The sequence below is a fragment of the Rhinolophus sinicus genome, chromosome 9 (genome assembly GCF_057876585.1).
Source record: "Rhinolophus sinicus isolate RSI-liver-muscle chromosome 9, RSI-T2T, whole genome shotgun sequence".
Taxonomy (NCBI): Eukaryota; Metazoa; Chordata; class Mammalia; order Chiroptera; family Rhinolophidae; genus Rhinolophus; species Rhinolophus sinicus.
The window spans coordinates 20,560,351-20,576,271 of record NC_142509.1 but is presented as its reverse complement, the minus strand read 5'-3'; the positions used below and the strand labels follow the sequence as shown (position 1 = coordinate 20,576,271).

Here is a 15,921-nt window from a genome sequence, read left to right as displayed (position 1 = left end):
CCTTGCTAGCAACTGGGAATTTAGATTTCGAGTTTCCACCATTCCCTATATGAGGAGTAGTTTACTGCACTTATACAACAATATGGTTTATAATAAACCCTTGCTTTCTTCCAGAAAGTCTGGAATTTTGGTATGTGCTGTCTGGAGGATGCCCACGTGACCAGCCCCCAGGAAAATCCCTGGGCTCTAACAAGCTTCCACAGTAGACACCACGTCCCATGTGCTGTCACAATGGTGCCCAGCGGAATTTAAGTGTGTGTGACTTCACTGGGTAGAGGACTCTTGGAAGCCTGTGACCGATTTCCTCTAGACTTTGCCTCTACCCCTCTCTCCTTTAAATGTGGTTAATCTTAGCTGTGAATATGACCATATACTGAATCCTGTGAGTTCTAGTGAATCACCAAAACTAGAGGTGGTTTGCGGACCTCTGACACACCTGGAAATTACTCCACCTCTGACTGAGGTGGTACACGGAGCCCTTCATTCTTTACTAGTGCTGCACAGTCCTCCATGTATGCATGTTTATATACCTTAAGTTTATTCAACATCTCTCCTATATGTGGACACTTAGGTTCTTTCTAATATTTGACAATAAATAATGCTTCAAAGAATAACCTTGTGCATATGTACTTTTACATTGCTGGAGGTGGTGTATTTTTAGGGTAGACACCTAGAAATGAGAGCGCTGGGTCAACAGGCCAGGGCACGTACAGTTTTGTTAGGGGCAGCCAAAGTCCTCTTCCGAAAGCTATCAGTACGCATTCCCACCAGCAATGTGTGAGAACACCTTTTTCCTCACAGCCTTGCCAACCCAATATGTTGTAAGTTTCCATTTTCACCATTCTCAGGGAAAAAGTGGTATCACGTGTTGTTTAAATGTGCATCTCTAGTTCTGAGTGGGGCTGACCATCTCTTCATGAGTTTCTCACACACACACACACACACACACACACACACACACACACACACACACACTGAATTATCAATGTCTTTCCTCCAATTTTCTATTGGGTTTTTCATTCCTCAATGAAGTTCTTTATACATTAGAGATATAAGCCCTTTATCTGTGATGTATGTTGCAAGTATGTTCTCCCAATTTGTCAGTTGTCTTTTGACCATGTTGTGGTGTTTTGCCAATCTAGGAGAGGCCTTATTTGGAGGTTCCCAGGATGTCTGGGCTTTGCAAACCTCCTGAAATGGTGTCTGCTTTTCTGAGAGGTCCGTAGCATTCATTCAGATTTCCAAAGGGTCCTGTGACCTGAGACTGATTGGGAGCTATCACTGCCATGTGTTCCACTAAGCCTAACGGTGCCCAACAGAAGCACTTCTGCTTGATAGCTCCCCAAATTCTTAAAGGCTTCTCTCACTTCTCCAGTCTTCTCTTTCATAGGAAGACATACCCAGCAACTTGGCCTCCAGTGGTGTATTTTCAGTTGTATTACTAGTGTGAATTCTTATCCATGAATACATTCCTGGTTTTCTATACTCCTTCCACACGACACAATGCTCAGTGTGGGCAGCAGGGGACAGGATCCACTTTGGCCAGGAACCCCAACACTGACACATTCCTTGCTTCCCCTCTGACTACAACCCCCACCCCCTTCCCGCAACTCTGGGGCATCTTGACCTTGTCTGAGTGCTGGGAGGAGAGCGGACTGTGAGAATATTCTAGCTATACGCTAACCAGAACACAACAGAGGACAACCATCCCTCAGTCCAGGAAACACATTCCTGTTACTGTATGTTAAGAGCAAATGGGCTTTTCTTGGCAGCCACACCACAAAGTTAATTCTAATTGACCAGCTGAAACCTGTAGGTCTTCTGTTTCTCCATAACTACTGCCTTTTTTTTTCTTTTCAATTTTGGAGTTCAAATTATGGAACCAAGTATAAAATCGTACATTTATATCAATTAAATTTCATTTTGCTTTATACAAATCAGAATAATATTCACTTCTGATGGAGTTGGGGAAAAAGGGATGATTTCAAAAAAGGAACAGAAAACAGTAATCTTCTAGTTCTTAGGTTGGGTGGTATGTATACACATGTGAGTGTGTACATAAATGCACAGATGTATATATGTTGTGTTCATTATTATACTCCATAATTTATATATGCATAACTTCACACTGAATATTTACATTAAGGAACTCATCTCGTTAGACTCAACCCATCATATCAAGAAGTAAGAAACTTTTAGATCCTGAATCTGTTACCTCATTCATTTAACTATATTTTATATTTTTAAGGGTAGGTCATCGCAGCATAAAATCGGATTATCACGTTCCACTGTTACTTAATGTTTTATCATTCCTACTTATGGGCAATACATGCAGCCTACTAACAATAATAAATTGCCCTGTAACCTGTGTAAAGAAATGATGTATTTATCAGGTGGAGAATGAAGCCTAGCTCCAGAAGCCCAGAGAATATGAATTTATTAATGGGTCTAGAGGAAGGATTAGCAAACCAGTCTGTGGGCCAGCACCTATGCTTACAAATAAAGTTTTGTTTGTATAGTCACACTCATTTGTTTACATATCATCTATGCTTGCTTTCACTTTACAGTTCTGCAATGGCAGAGCTGAGTAGCTTTGACAGAGACCAAGTATCCTGCAAAGCCCACAATATGTACTTACTATATAGCCCTTTACAGAAAAAGTTTGTTAACTCCTGGTCTAAGGCACCATCCAGGAGAGAAAGTAAGTTTCCTAGTCCACTTGGCAGGTATATTCCGATAGGACTTGGGGGTCCATCACAGCTCACTAACCATTAGTCTCACCTAACTAATCCCTCTTACTCTTAAGTTCAGACCCATAATGAGAGATGAGATTTGGTTTCCCAGGTAATGATTCCACTTTTCACTGTGTACTAATTAAAGAACTGGCTTTCTGATTTATACTTCAGCCTCTTATGAAGTGGGTCAGCATGGGTCTGTCCCTTGGAGACATTATATTATCTCTGATGTACTGAAAAACCAAAGTCAAGTTTCTGGACCTGCAAAGCTAAGGACTTACTTCAAAAATATAGAGCTCCCTTTAAGGTATCCGTCCTCTGAAGCCCTACCTGGATCAATAGCTTCCCTCAAAGATCTCTATCTCTGTGACATCTCACTCCATCATACTACCACTGACCATGATACTACCAAAACATAAGGAAAAAATACACATCATTTCTTAACATCAGATGCAGAAATACCACGTGACTATCACAAAGAGCCTCAACATTTCATATACAATAGCTACTTCAGAAAAGTGGCACTTTTTCATTAGATAAGCACTTTTCCAAGTGTCTGATGTGATACAAATGTTTTAAATCATCAAAAGAAAGTTAACATCAAAATCAACATTTTGGAAGTGCTTCAAGAATAAATCATAAGCTACCTGTTAGCATCTGTACTTTACCATGTGACATGTTACTCTGGAAAGCTGTCATTCACACTCAACTCATCTAAATCAAGATCTCATTTCTTACCTGACTTGGGCTGATCTTTGCTTCAGCTGCTGTGGAATGTTGACGCGGGTCTTCCTTTGCTCCCTCACAGAGGTCTCTTACAATTTCCACCTGGTTCCCTCGATCTCTGAAGACCTTTAGCTCCATGCTCTTGGTTTTCTCTTCCCTATCCAAGATCCCAGAAGCCACAGAACTGCCTGCTGTGGAGTCCACCAGCCCACACCGCCCAGGCTCACCCCCATGATCCGAGGTCTCAGAGGTTTCTTCGCAACAACTTTCCGCATGAGTCCTCTGCAGCTCCAAGGGCACTGCCCTACTCTGACTTACAAGAGAGCTTGAGGCTCCAGGTTTTACATCTGGAATCACACTTGGCACAGGGTCAGCATGAAGCTCTTTGGAGACACTTACTGGGAGTTCAGAGTATAATTCCTGTACCACGGCAGACATGGAGGAATCAAGTGGAACTGGCTGAGTCTCTACTCCGGATGACAGCATTAGGGCAGACTGCAGATTATGGAGTCAAGTCTTTTACATCAAATGGTTCACCCTGACACAAATCAAAGGAAGGGATAAAAGTTTAAAACCTTGCAGGGTAGAAGAAAGCTGTCTCAGCTCAAGCTGGCTAAAATAAAAACAATAAATTCTACCTCAAATGCCAGTATTACCTGGCACCAGAAAATTCTCCTTCATACACTGCCTTATGAACAATTCAGTTAAAATCTGGAGGGTTAGCAAATGCAGATGAAAATAAGACATGTCTAAGCATCCAAGGATAGACCTAACGTAAATTAGAAGATAAAGACAGTTTCCTACTTGTTTTTAACGCGTTAACCCTGCTCGTTTTGTTCACTGCCTGGAATAAGTACTTGACACATAGTAGGTACTCAGTAAATATTTCCTGAATGAACGTATACTTAGGGACTCTGAAGAATTTGATTCACTGGCTTTTCTTCATTACGAATACTCTTTGAAAGACGATATAGAGAAAATGAATTCCATTCCTTCGCTGCTCACCAAATACTTGAGCTGTATCTACCCAGGCTGGCACAGACACGCTTTAGCAGAATATTTCCTTTTATTTAGCATCTTTGCATTTTCCAAGTGCCTTCACAGACCACTCATTTGATTCTCACAACCCTGTGAGCTAAGTAGGGCAGCTATCATCTTCCCATTATAGACCTAAAATCACACCTGAAGAGGTTAAAAGCGACCTGCCTAAAATATGACATGCTTATCTAAGAGGAAGGAGGGGGCTATCCGGGGGACTTCGTTTGAAATGGGAACGTTCAATTTCTTGCATTGGGTGATGGAAACACAGGTTATTTGCTGAAATATTTATACCTAAGGAGTTCATAATACTATATTATTAAAGTAGTCAAAACACACACACGCCCTAGGGAATGGTTGATACACTTCGGAACCAGGTTTTCCCGGCAGGTAACTTTTCCATTGTAGTCTATCAACGTGTGCAGTTCCCACAAAACCACTTTGACCTGACAAAGGCAAAAATTGGTTAGCCAAGTAAGATACTACTATTACATGCTTTCATTCTTGATGCTTTCCCTAACCCTAAACAAGGACAGAAAAGATGAGAACTATTTGGCAACTCAGAGTTCATAACAAGGATTTATTGGAGGTATTGATGGCAAATCCCTTTGGCCAAAATGCACACAGGGAAGGATGTTTCAGAAAGCCATCCGATGTCTACTCCTACCCTTCCTAACATCCGTCTTTTCCCCAACTAAACATATCACATACGAGCAAGGCCCAGCACTGGCTGGGGAACTGTTCGGATTGTTGAGCTGTCTCACCTTGTTTTCACTGCCAACAATGAGATTTCTGAGCAGGAGGGACTCTCCAACACTGTGTAAATCTTCACACCTGTTTCCTTGGTCGTCCCTGTCTCTATTCCTACCTTGATTTTCTGGGGTAGGCCACAGACGTTGCTCACACAACGGCACACGCTCTGCCTCCAAGTGAAGAAGTACCCGCTCTTTGAATATTCCGGGGTTGACAATTGTTCCTTCTTGCACAGAAGGTCCCATCCTCTGACCTGTGCTATTTGGACCGAAGCTGGGAGCTGAGGAAGGGCAGATGACAGGTCCTCTCGTTCTGGACCATTCTGCCTTTATCTTGGTTTTCCAACTTGCAGTGGATGGTTTACTCGTGTTCCTACGCTTTCATCCACTGGGCGTCCCTAGTTTTTAAGGAACCCTTCTCAAACATAAAAGGATATAATGCTACACTACTTACTTAAACACTAGGAATTACAGGAAATCAGGCTGCTGGTTCGTAAAGTTTAGGTAACAGGAGGGCTGATGAAAAAACTTGAATCCCCCCCAAAAAAAGAAGAGAAAAAGCAAGGAGAAAAACTGCTGTGCACAGGAGTACGATGAGACTCAAACGAGACTCATAAACAGTGCTGAGAGAAATGCATCCTTTTTGGAACTACAGTCTTCTCTTTTCTCCTCCAGGTCTTTGATATTTCTGGGGGCACGTTAGATTTTGGCCATTTTGTGGGTGCGCGCATGTGCATGGGGGTTACTAGAGATAAAGTGGAACTGCTATTTGATGACGCCCCCTCCCTCCATAGGTAGAAGCGCTCAATTTTAATGTGGTTCAGTTTCCCTTTCCCAACAACAGACACAACCCAGTTTTTGGCTGGCATGCCACACACAGACCAGAACAGTGCTGTAAAGGATACTGGGAAAAGGCAGGTTTGCTGGTGGAGATCAGCTCCCTGGGTCTGTCCACCAGCTTATACTCAAGAGCTCTTCTCCCTGCGTGCCACCAAAGTGCGAGTGTTCTCAAAAGTTTAATCCTTGAGACGCCTCCCTTTTTAGGCTTCACTTTTTTGATGACCTCACCTTTTCTTGCAGCTTCTCTGCCATGACTTCTCTGCCAAAACTGTTCCTTTAAGCATGGGGTGACCACACGACCCAGCAAGTCCACTCGAAGGGTTGCACGCAAAAAGCCCATGTGTCCACACAAAAACTTGTACACAAATGTTCACAGAAGCACAAAAAGTGGAAACAACTCAAATGTCTATCAACTAATGACTGGAGAAAATGTGGTCTATCCAGACAATGGAATAATACTCAACTCTAAAAAGAAATCAGAAGTACTGATTCCTGATACAGCACGGATGAACCTTGAAAACATTACGGTAAGTAAAATAAACCAGTCACAAAAGACCACATATCGCAAGATTCCATTTATATGAAATGTCCAGAGCAGGTAAATCTAGAGTCAGAAAGCGGATTAGCGGTTGCTTAGTGCTGGGAGAGTTCGAGAACTAGGGAGCGGCTGCTAACGGACAGTTTCTTTGAGGAGATGATAAAAATGTTCTAAAACTGATTGTAGTGATGGCGGCACAGTTCTGTGACTATGCTAAAAACCCTGAGCTGTATAATTCAAGTTGGTGAATTGTATAGTATATGAATTATATCTTACTAAAATTCATTTTACTTTAAAAGAAAGAAAAAAAAAATCTTTGCCCCAATCTTTTCTCAAGTTCCTGACCTGTTTTACTTACAAGGATGGCACTCCCAAAAACCTAACATGTTTAAAATAGAACCCATCCAACCCAATGAATAATTGAGCCTTACTCCCTGCAAATAGCTACGAAAAACATGTTTCTGAAGGAATAAGATGCCCTCAGGACACTTATATACTTATTTTTGATCCTATTGCCTCTCTGAGTAATGGCATCCCCATTATCCTAGAGCTCCAACTTGAATCCCCAACATAACTATACCTGACCTTCCACTTGCCTTTCAATTAGCATTTGGTAGCCCAGGACTCAACTCCAGCAGTGTTTCTAACAAATCCCACTCCATTCCAGCCCCGTGGTCCTAATTCAAGATTTTCTTCTGAACACAAACTCAGGCAAAAATACATTTACTAAACAGATCTTTAACGCAAAGAGGTAAAATCGATAATCATATAAAATGGCTCAAAATATTCCTCAGGGAAAACAGTGCCTTTATCTTTCCTATACCTCCAGATACACTGTAAACTGGTATTGGTAGAAACAGAATTTTAAATGTTTTGGTCACCAAAAGATAACTTCCAATTTACAAAAGCCAACTATACCACAAAGCTACCAACATCGCTTGATACTCTTGTTTGGTAGAGACATAATTCTAAGAAATTTCAACCTGCAAAAAAACTAGCCACATTGGCTGTCAAAACAGACACACCCTCCTTTTCCTCCTAGCCCAATTCTGGGTCCTCGAGTTTCTCAGCAGCATCTGCATTGAGTCACCAAGAACAGCTGAGTGCCTTGGCTGGAACCTTCAGTGATGGAGTGGTACTTAGATGTAAGCCTAGAGCAGCAGTTTAAAATTACTCTCAGCTCACTAGCTTGCACCATTAAATTGTTCCCTCATTTTTTGCCATCTATCAAGATACTGGTAATACCACACAACTGCAGAAACAGAACAGAATTTTACCACCCAAGTTCTTTAAAACTAAATCTCTGAATACAATGGAGCAATTAGAAATGGTGCAGAAATACATATTTACATAGAAAGCTGCCTGATATTTTAGCTAACTACATAAACATCAGGACTCTAATTTTGTCAAAACTAAATATGCATATAGGAAAATGTTTGAAAGAATACAAGTATTAACAGTGTTATCCTGCGTGATGGGCTCATCAATGACCGGTATATTGTCCTTTTTTCTTTTTTTACAATATTACCTGTCAAAAACATTTGTGAACATTATTTCACAAAATCCAAATACGTAGCAATAAAAAAAAACTGTATATCCCTTTCTTTTATCAGTATTTTCCCAAATGTACGCTCTCTGCCTCAACTATAAAAGTTTTTACATTAATATGTTAAATAAACTTCACATAAAAGAAAAGAGTAACACAAGCTTCTAAAATGTAGACAGGGATTTTGTGTTCAATCCTTACGAATGACCTATTGGGTGAGGACACCAGATAATCATCTAGTTTGAGATATAAGCAAAAAATAACCCAGAGTCACGACCAACTCTTGCCAGCTGCTATTAGCTTGTCATCTTTACCATAACGCAAATAAGAATCAGACTGTTTAGAGAATTGACATTTTTTTCCCAAAAGAAAAAAATGACTAGCATTTACAGGGAGTATGCAGTACAATTCTTCCAATAAAAGAAATGGTTTTGAAATGAAAACAATCATCCCCAGATCTTTGTGTTTGAAATGCACAAGCAGTGCTGGGAGCAGTCTAGATAGATGCTGGTCTCCGCGGGGGGGTTTGGGGGGTGGGGGTGGGGGTCTCTATGCTGCCGTGCACTTACAGCTGCATGGCCTGCAGTGTGTCACTTGTTTTTCACATGTAAAATCAACAAGTTAAACAGAATAATCTCAAAGGTCCTGCCACCCATAAAAATCCTATGACTCGAGGTAAAACTTTTCTATTTCACTTTCTTTCAGCACACCCATAGACACCAACAATGGTGGTACAGAGTTCTGACTAATCCTCACTGCAAGTACTTAAGGGCAAACAGAGGTAATTTAAGAATATATACAAAAAAGATAGAAAGCTTTTCTTTAATGCGTCTGCAGGCAAATAGGCAGTGCTAATTCCTATCCCACCAAATAACAAAAGGGAAGGGAAAAAAACCTACCAGTGAAAGATTTAACATTGCAGCTCTCAATCTCATTAGAATACATTTTGTAATATTAAAAACCTGACACAGCAGCAATTTTTACTTTAGTTGTTCAAACACTCCCCGAAACAAAAGTTCTGGGGGGTACAAAGTTCATAGCACTAAGCAAAAAAAGAGGGGGGAAAAATCAAACAAAGAAAACAGCAGAACAGAAAACCATGTGCCCCCATAATCCCGAGTGTGAAGGTCTCTCCTCCTTTTCATTCTAATGCAAAGGGGCTGCTCTTAACGAAAAGAAGAACAGTTAATAATGCCGGGCGCTGCCACACTCGTTTCAAGGGACAATACTCACAATAATGATCAGCCCTCAGAAGTTCACAACACTCCTTTCACTTTGAGAAAGGGGCTTTCTTTTCCAAAGATTCGGACACTGTAGCCAATCCCTCCATGAGGGAATTCGGAGAAGGGGCCTCTTCTTGAGGGGACAGAGAGAAGAATCTTTTAACAAGATCTCTAGACAAACTGAAAGTGGGGCAGGGAAGCCCAGCTCTTCAACATGGAGCGCGCAGGAAATCTCAAAAGCATCAAACACTGTTTCCCTTTTCCTCCCTTTATTAACATGCAGAAAAAGGATCCCTGTCTCCACATGGGGAGTGAAAACGCTCCTGATTTCTACTGACAGACTCTCTGCATAAAGGATTTTAATTTCTTTTTCAAAGGAAGAGGAGAAAAGAAGCCATCTGTGCCTCTCTAAATATATATAGCAGGAAAGAGTCTTCCTCTCAAAGGTATAGTCTTATTTTTCTTGGGAAAGCAAGTTGGAATCTCCCTCTATGGGGGAGGGGTGTGTAGCTAGAAGGAAGCTTTTCCACCACTATTATCAAGTAGGGAGAGTGGGATAGGACATCTCTAATCAGTGAGGAAGAAATGATAGCTTCTGTGAACAAAGAAAAGGCTGGCTTCAGGTATCAGGTCTCCCTAACTCCTGGACTACAGACCTTTTTCCAAAAACAAAGTCTATTTTCCTGATTATTCTAATTGAGGCCCTCTTTGTTAATTGGAGTAGTACGGTAGGATCTAAAAGGATTAGTGCCTCTTTTTCCGCCCCAGGGGAGAAGTCTCCTTTCTTGTGAGAAAGGATGGGTCGAATACTTGCGATAGGGGGGGCTGGGGGTGGGGTGGCTAGGAAGACACCGCGTGGAAAAATCTGTTTCCCTGTCGAAGATATTGGTTTCCTTTTAAACACAAATTAAGTAACAGTACTAGCAGCAACGCAAATGCTTCTTTAGCCCTTATGACAATTGTATGAAGAGAGGACCCAAATTAGAGATGGGCTAACTGAGAGTGAGAAAGGTTAAACAATTAGTCAAGGTCACAAAGATAGGAAACGGGAGACCTAGGCTTGCAACGATCCCACTCCAAACGCCATGCTCTTAATTGTTCAAGGGAAACGAGCTCACTGCACACCAGGAGGCTTGGGGACGACAAACGAGGCTCCCTCTGTGGACCTGACTGGGCGAGGGGTAAAGTAAATTCAGGGTCTGCCTCTCTGTATCTCGGGGTAAAGGTGAAAAATAAAGGGGAGAAAGAAAAGTCTTCTACCTTCCACAGTGAAGGACGATCCCACTGTCACTTTTAAGCGAGTTGAGTCTCGCTCTTCACTTGTGGGGGCGGGCGATGACCAAATAGGGGGGAAAGGTCTTGTTGGGGGGTTATCGCTTATCCCTCCTTAAAATAAGTTCTGAATCGTCCTATCGCACCCCAGGAGCCGGGCTCGCTCCGCTGATAAACGCCCTGGAGCCGGATAAGCGCGTACGCCCACGACAAGGGGCGTCGCCCTACCGGAGAAGTTGGGGGACCCCCGCCGTAACGAGGTTAGAGTCTCTCTCCCCCGTCCGAACCAGGACTCGGAGAAGCCGTTTCTCCCTCGCGACGCGGGGCCTGGTCTCCTTCCTTTCCCCGGGTCGTTCCGCCACCCGCTGCACAGCCTCGGTTCCCGTCGGCACCCCGAGAGGGCGGGGGGCCGGGTTCTCCCTCAACCTGTACCTCCGGGAGAATGGTCCCCTTAGGGTGGAGTGGGGCGGGGCGGCTACGCCCGAAGCTTTCCCGCCCTCGGCCTCTTACCCTGAGGCCTGCTCCGCGGCACTCGCTCGCCCCGCCAGCCTTGCCTCTGCAGCCGCAACCCCGCCGCCGCGAAGTCTACCTGAGCCTGTGGAGCTAAGCGAGCCCAGGGGCGCTCCGGCCACAGCCGCCTCTTCGTCTCTATGGTTCTCCCCCCACGCCTCGTACTTCCTCATCCGGGGCCCGAGCCAGCCATGCGGGCTCGCCCAAGGCCCGCCCCCGCACGGCGCGCGCGCACTGCCAGGAAAGGCTCTTCCAGCGTCGCGCCTCCCGCCCTTGGCTAGTCCCGGTCGCCTTCTGCCCTGCCCCTGCGGCCCGGACTCTTAAAGTGGAACACACCTTTTGACCCTGCTCCTGCTGAGTGAGCCCCAGGGCCCACTGTCTGTCTCCACTGCCAACACTCGGGTCAAGTCCACCATTTCTCTGACCTGGACGGCTGCAACTCTAGAGACCTCCCGCCTTCCACATGGCAGCCCAAGAGATCGTTATAATTGGAATCAATGTTTTAGGTCATACCACTCCCCTGCTCCTTCTAATCCCACTGACCACTAAATCTAAATGGCACCCCGTTTCCTGTCCTTTAAGGCCACTTGTTTTAACTTATTCATAGCTTTAACACTAGCTGAAATGGCCATGTTTTATCTCTTCAGTGATTCGTTCACTGTCTGTCCATTCCCACCCTTGCGTTTTGTTCATCATTCATTGCTCAGCACCTAGCAGAGCCCTGTACAAGTAGACACTCCCTAGACATTTGAAGGAAGAGAATGTTTATCCAAGAGGGAATTGAGGAGGTCCAGGGAATGCAATTGACTTGCCCCAAATCACACAGCTTTCTTTTTTCACACAGCTTTCTTTTAAAAATAGAAATCTGATGGACCTTAGAGGAGCTAAAAGTTTGGAGGTTTCCGGGAGACTTTAAGTCTCTTTTGTCTGATCAAGATATCTTTGAGCCAGTCAACATGTGGACCATTGTGGCTGAGATAATGATTTTCCCACCTTTAGTTAGGACTGGAGATAGACAAACCCAAATGCCAACCCTACTGTTTATAGCCTGTGAGTCCATATTTTGCATATATATATATATATATATATATATATATATATATATCATATATAGGCTACTACAGATGCTGTTGAGAAGAATTAATTAGAAATTCACTTTAAAACATTTCGACTTTTATAGTATCCACGTCCTTAAGTACTTTCTCAGGCAACTGTTTGCCTATAGAAGAGAATCCGAGAAACCCAGTATTACTGGTTTGTCCTTATGCCCCAGGCTCTAACATGACTCTGCACAGCACCATTACTGATCTTGTCTTTATTTAAAAATGTGATTATTTTGTACATCATGGATTTTTGTATTAATTTTAATTTTAAAATACTGCATTAAATAAATATTTACCTTGCTCACTGAGTTTTTTAGCACATACTGCAGATGGTTGTAATACAGTGGTTGTAGAACCAAGGCTGTTGGATCCCCTGTCTGTGAGCTCCAGCTTCCCCCAACCTTAATCAGCTTTAGACAAATTTTAAAAATCTCAAAATTTGCCAAAGTGTTACAAACGTTTTGGCCAAATTAAAAAGTGAAATATTTGTATTTCTAAGCTATAATACCAATTATGGACATCACTCAAGAGAAAGAATCAAATTTCCCTGAGGGTGGGGGAGAGAGAAACCCATTAGCTCCCTCTGAGATGGAAGAATTTCCCACCAGCCACTGCTGCTAAGGTTGGAAGACAGCCTGGGGATCTGGGTGTGCCCCTGAATTGGCAACATATAAAGTCTTTTACATTTAACATTTTACCTCTTAAAAATTTTGCAACTGTTTAAGTCTGTTTGATTATATGTTTCCCTTTAACATAAAAATTACAATTACTTAATTTCTAAATCCTAAAGTAAACATGGATGTTTCAAAAAGCTCCTCGTTGTCTTGCCACAGGGTCTCCCTTCACCCACTCCCAAATCTCTTTGTGGTATGCGATGTTTTTATCTTTTTTTTAATTTAAAAAATTTATTTTATTTTTTCTTTTAGGAGGACTCAGCTCACAGTGGCCTATATGGGGATCGAATTGGCAACCTTGGTGTTATTAGCACCAGGCTCTAGCCAACTGAGCTAACCAGCCACCCCAATGTTTTTATCTTTCAACTTTCAGAAAATATCCGCAAACCATAGGTTAATTACATGGAGCTGGCAACTTGTCAGGAGACTTTGGCCAGCTTCAGGCACAGCCCACACAGCTGATTTTTCTCGAGAAAAATGTCCCAAAAATGTCCTGATGGATTGGGGCTTAGATTGAGCCCTTGGGAGTAACATGAGGATGCTGTTTAAATGCTTAGATTTCGGAACCAAGTTGGACCTGACCGGGTGAGGATCCAAACCTTTCCCCAGCCTGTTTCCCAGTGTGTGAAATACAATATGGAAGTGCCACCTTAATAGGGAATGTGAGAATTACATAAGGATGCCTGTAGAAACTATAACCTATTATAACCAGGGAGGCGTTGAACGTCATTTGGGGGCTGTAACGATTTGAAAAGCCCCCCCCAAAATGGATACTTTCCGGCAGGGGCCATCGCACTAAGTTTCACGTGCTCAGCTCTTTCCAAAAAACGTTCTCCCAGAAACTCTACTTTGTGCCTCTCAGTCGTCCTGTGAAGCCAGACTAGAGTCCACAACATTCTCTTCATAGATCCGGGGAGACTCGCCCGAGTTTGCCTTGTTCGCAGATCATTACATTGGAAACGGGCCCGGATCTATTTAGGAAAGTCTAGGAGGAAACCAACTTCCTATCTAGGGTAGGCGATCGTCTGGCCAGCAAGCAGGAAACTGGGGGCAGCCAGACTCGAGGCCGCACGCGACGCCCCACCCCCGGCACAAGCCCCGGATGGGGAAGTGGCGCGGACACCGAGAGGAGGCGGAGGCCGGGCCAGAGAGGCCCGGGGCGGGTGGGCGGGAAAGGGGCGGGGCCCCGGGGCGGAGCCACTGGAGCCGCGCGGGTTCTCAGGTGAGCGCTCCTTGGTTGGGGCTGGCTGGTCGGCGCCTGGAGCTCCGGCACCAAAGCAGTACAAGCTGTGGGGGCGTAGGCAGGGCGTCCAGAGGAGGCGCGGGGGACCCAGCGAGGGTCCGGCCCTCGGGGCCCCGGCCTGAAGCGGGAAGGGACTCCGGAGCTGCGGGTGAGTGGAGCTGCCAGCCGGGGCCCGGGTTTGGGGAACATGAGGGAGGGGGCCCTGGCTCTGGTTCGAGTCCTGGCCCCACCCCCAACCCGCTGTGTGACCTTAGTTAGACAGGATTCTTCATCTCTCTGAGCCTCAGGAACCTCAGCTGTGAAATGAGATTCCGAGGGGAGGAACCGCTGAGAGTTTGTACAGACGGAGGTTCAGGGAATGAACCCTTGCCTTCCTCCCATTTATTATACTCTGTTTGCTCAGGTTATTGACGGCGAAACGTCAACAGTGGGAATGCCTCTCAGTCTCTGAGTGACCTTGGGCAAGTCTCGTACTCTGGCCCCCGCTTTCCTCATTTACAGAATGAGTGTACTTACCTCTTAACATCTCTTTATTATTTGAGTGTTATTGGTTTAGACAGAAGCAAGGTAATGAGTGCCCCATTCACTACAAGCTTTCCCTTTAGGGGTGTCGATAGAGAGAATGTCTTCTTGGAGGTTAGACTGGACCCTGGCCTGAATTCCCCTTAGTTCCCCAGATTCTGTGGTTCTATTTGTTCTCCATCACTCCTTGTACTTGGAGGAGTGATTTCATCCAAGGGTCGATGCCCCCTCCTAGCTGAAGAAAACCAGTATTTTCACTAGCCTAGAATCAAAGAGCAGTTGCAAGGAAAAGTCTGAGTTCCAGTCTTTTTATTTGTGTTTCAGTGGCAAGGACACAAGATGACTTCTCTCCCCCAAGCTTGGAACAGCTGAAGGAAACAACAGAACAAGATGAGGACAACAAAAGTCTACAAACTGGTCATCCACAAGAAGGGCTTTGGGGGCAGTGGTCAGTATTGACCGGTCTTTGGGGGTTGTGTAAGTTGGCTGAGGTTCTGGTGTGTCCAGTACCTTGAAAACTAGACACTGACTTTATGTGACAATCGAGGCAACTTAACTGAGTGAAGCAGCAAGTATAATACAGTAGCTGGAGGACAATATTATTGGATAGCACAAACCTCTTCTAAAAGCGTTTGCACTCTGACTTTTAAGGAACGTTATAAATATTGTCAATTTACTACCTACCCTTCATTTGTATTTCTTAATTATATATTTACTATATGTGTTCCATAAAATTCCAGTCTGCACACTGGTTTGGCAGAAAAGAAACTTACGTTCAGTGAGAAACAGCAGATGTGCGTAAGGCAGTTACGATCAAAGCATGAACCTTTATGTGGCTGCGCCATGTAGTGAGAAGGGGCAGGACATCGCTGTTTAGTGTGCTGTCCTGCACTAAATCAGAATCTTTCCCTATGACTGTCAGCTCTGCCTCTAACTTTCCCTATGACTTGGGGTAAGCCCCTAGTTTACCGTATCTACAAATTCAAGCCCTTTAAAATAGTTTCTCTGTTTCTCTTAGCACCTTGAGTCTATAAATGTGCAGAATAGGATGATAGTAACGTGATTTTTTTCTTTTTGTAAATGAATCATTTCCCCTTCTGTCCTAACAACCTTCCTTGCTTCAGAAACTGGAATTAACAACACGAGTCTTTTTGAAATTGTATTTTAGTATGCGTTTCCTCCAAAAGCAAGGACTGCCC

The 15,921-nt window shown here is 43.9% G+C and overlaps 2 protein-coding genes and 1 long non-coding RNA gene across 30 annotated transcripts in view; 2 read left to right on the top strand and 1 right to left on the bottom strand.

The window, feature by feature from the left end:
* The window catches only part of PRR14L (proline rich 14 like), a 47,250-nt gene extending 35,878 nt beyond the window's left edge, over positions 1 to 11,372 (bottom strand). For 13 of the 19 annotated variants that reach the window (XM_088800911.1, XM_088800915.1, XM_088800918.1 and 10 more), the window contains exon 1: positions 11,181 to 11,341. Coding sequence is in view for 4 of the 19 variants with exons in the window: in XM_074321509.2 (XP_074177610.1) it covers positions 3,474 to 3,947 (474 nt within the window). In the remaining 15 variants the exon portion in view is untranslated. Of the gene's footprint in view, positions 1 to 3,473; positions 4,000 to 11,180 lie in introns of those variants that run through there. The other 6 variants (XM_074321509.2, XM_019754251.3, XM_074321507.2 and 3 more) reach the window with 6 other exon arrangements.
* On the top strand, positions 9,413 to 11,186 carry LOC148757313 (uncharacterized). The gene is made up of 3 exons (XR_016022371.1): positions 9,413 to 9,844; positions 10,503 to 10,579; positions 10,822 to 11,186. It is a non-coding gene; the product is annotated as an uncharacterized LOC148757313 (long non-coding RNA).
* Positions 11,373 to 14,125: 2,753 nt separating the features above from the next.
* DEPDC5 (DEP domain containing 5, GATOR1 subcomplex subunit) overlaps positions 14,126 to 15,921 on the top strand; it is a 104,356-nt gene continuing 102,560 nt past the window's right edge. For 5 of the 10 annotated variants that reach the window (XM_019754264.3, XM_019754265.3, XM_019754260.3 and 2 more), the window contains exons 1-2: positions 14,209 to 14,348; positions 15,047 to 15,170. In XM_019754264.3, the coding sequence (XP_019609823.3) occupies positions 15,113 to 15,170 (58 nt within the window). In that variant the 5' untranslated portion in view covers positions 14,209 to 14,348; positions 15,047 to 15,112. Of the gene's footprint in view, positions 14,349 to 15,046; positions 15,171 to 15,921 lie in introns of all 10 variants that reach the window. The other 5 variants (XM_074321842.2, XM_074321841.2, XM_019754263.3 and 2 more) reach the window with 4 other exon arrangements.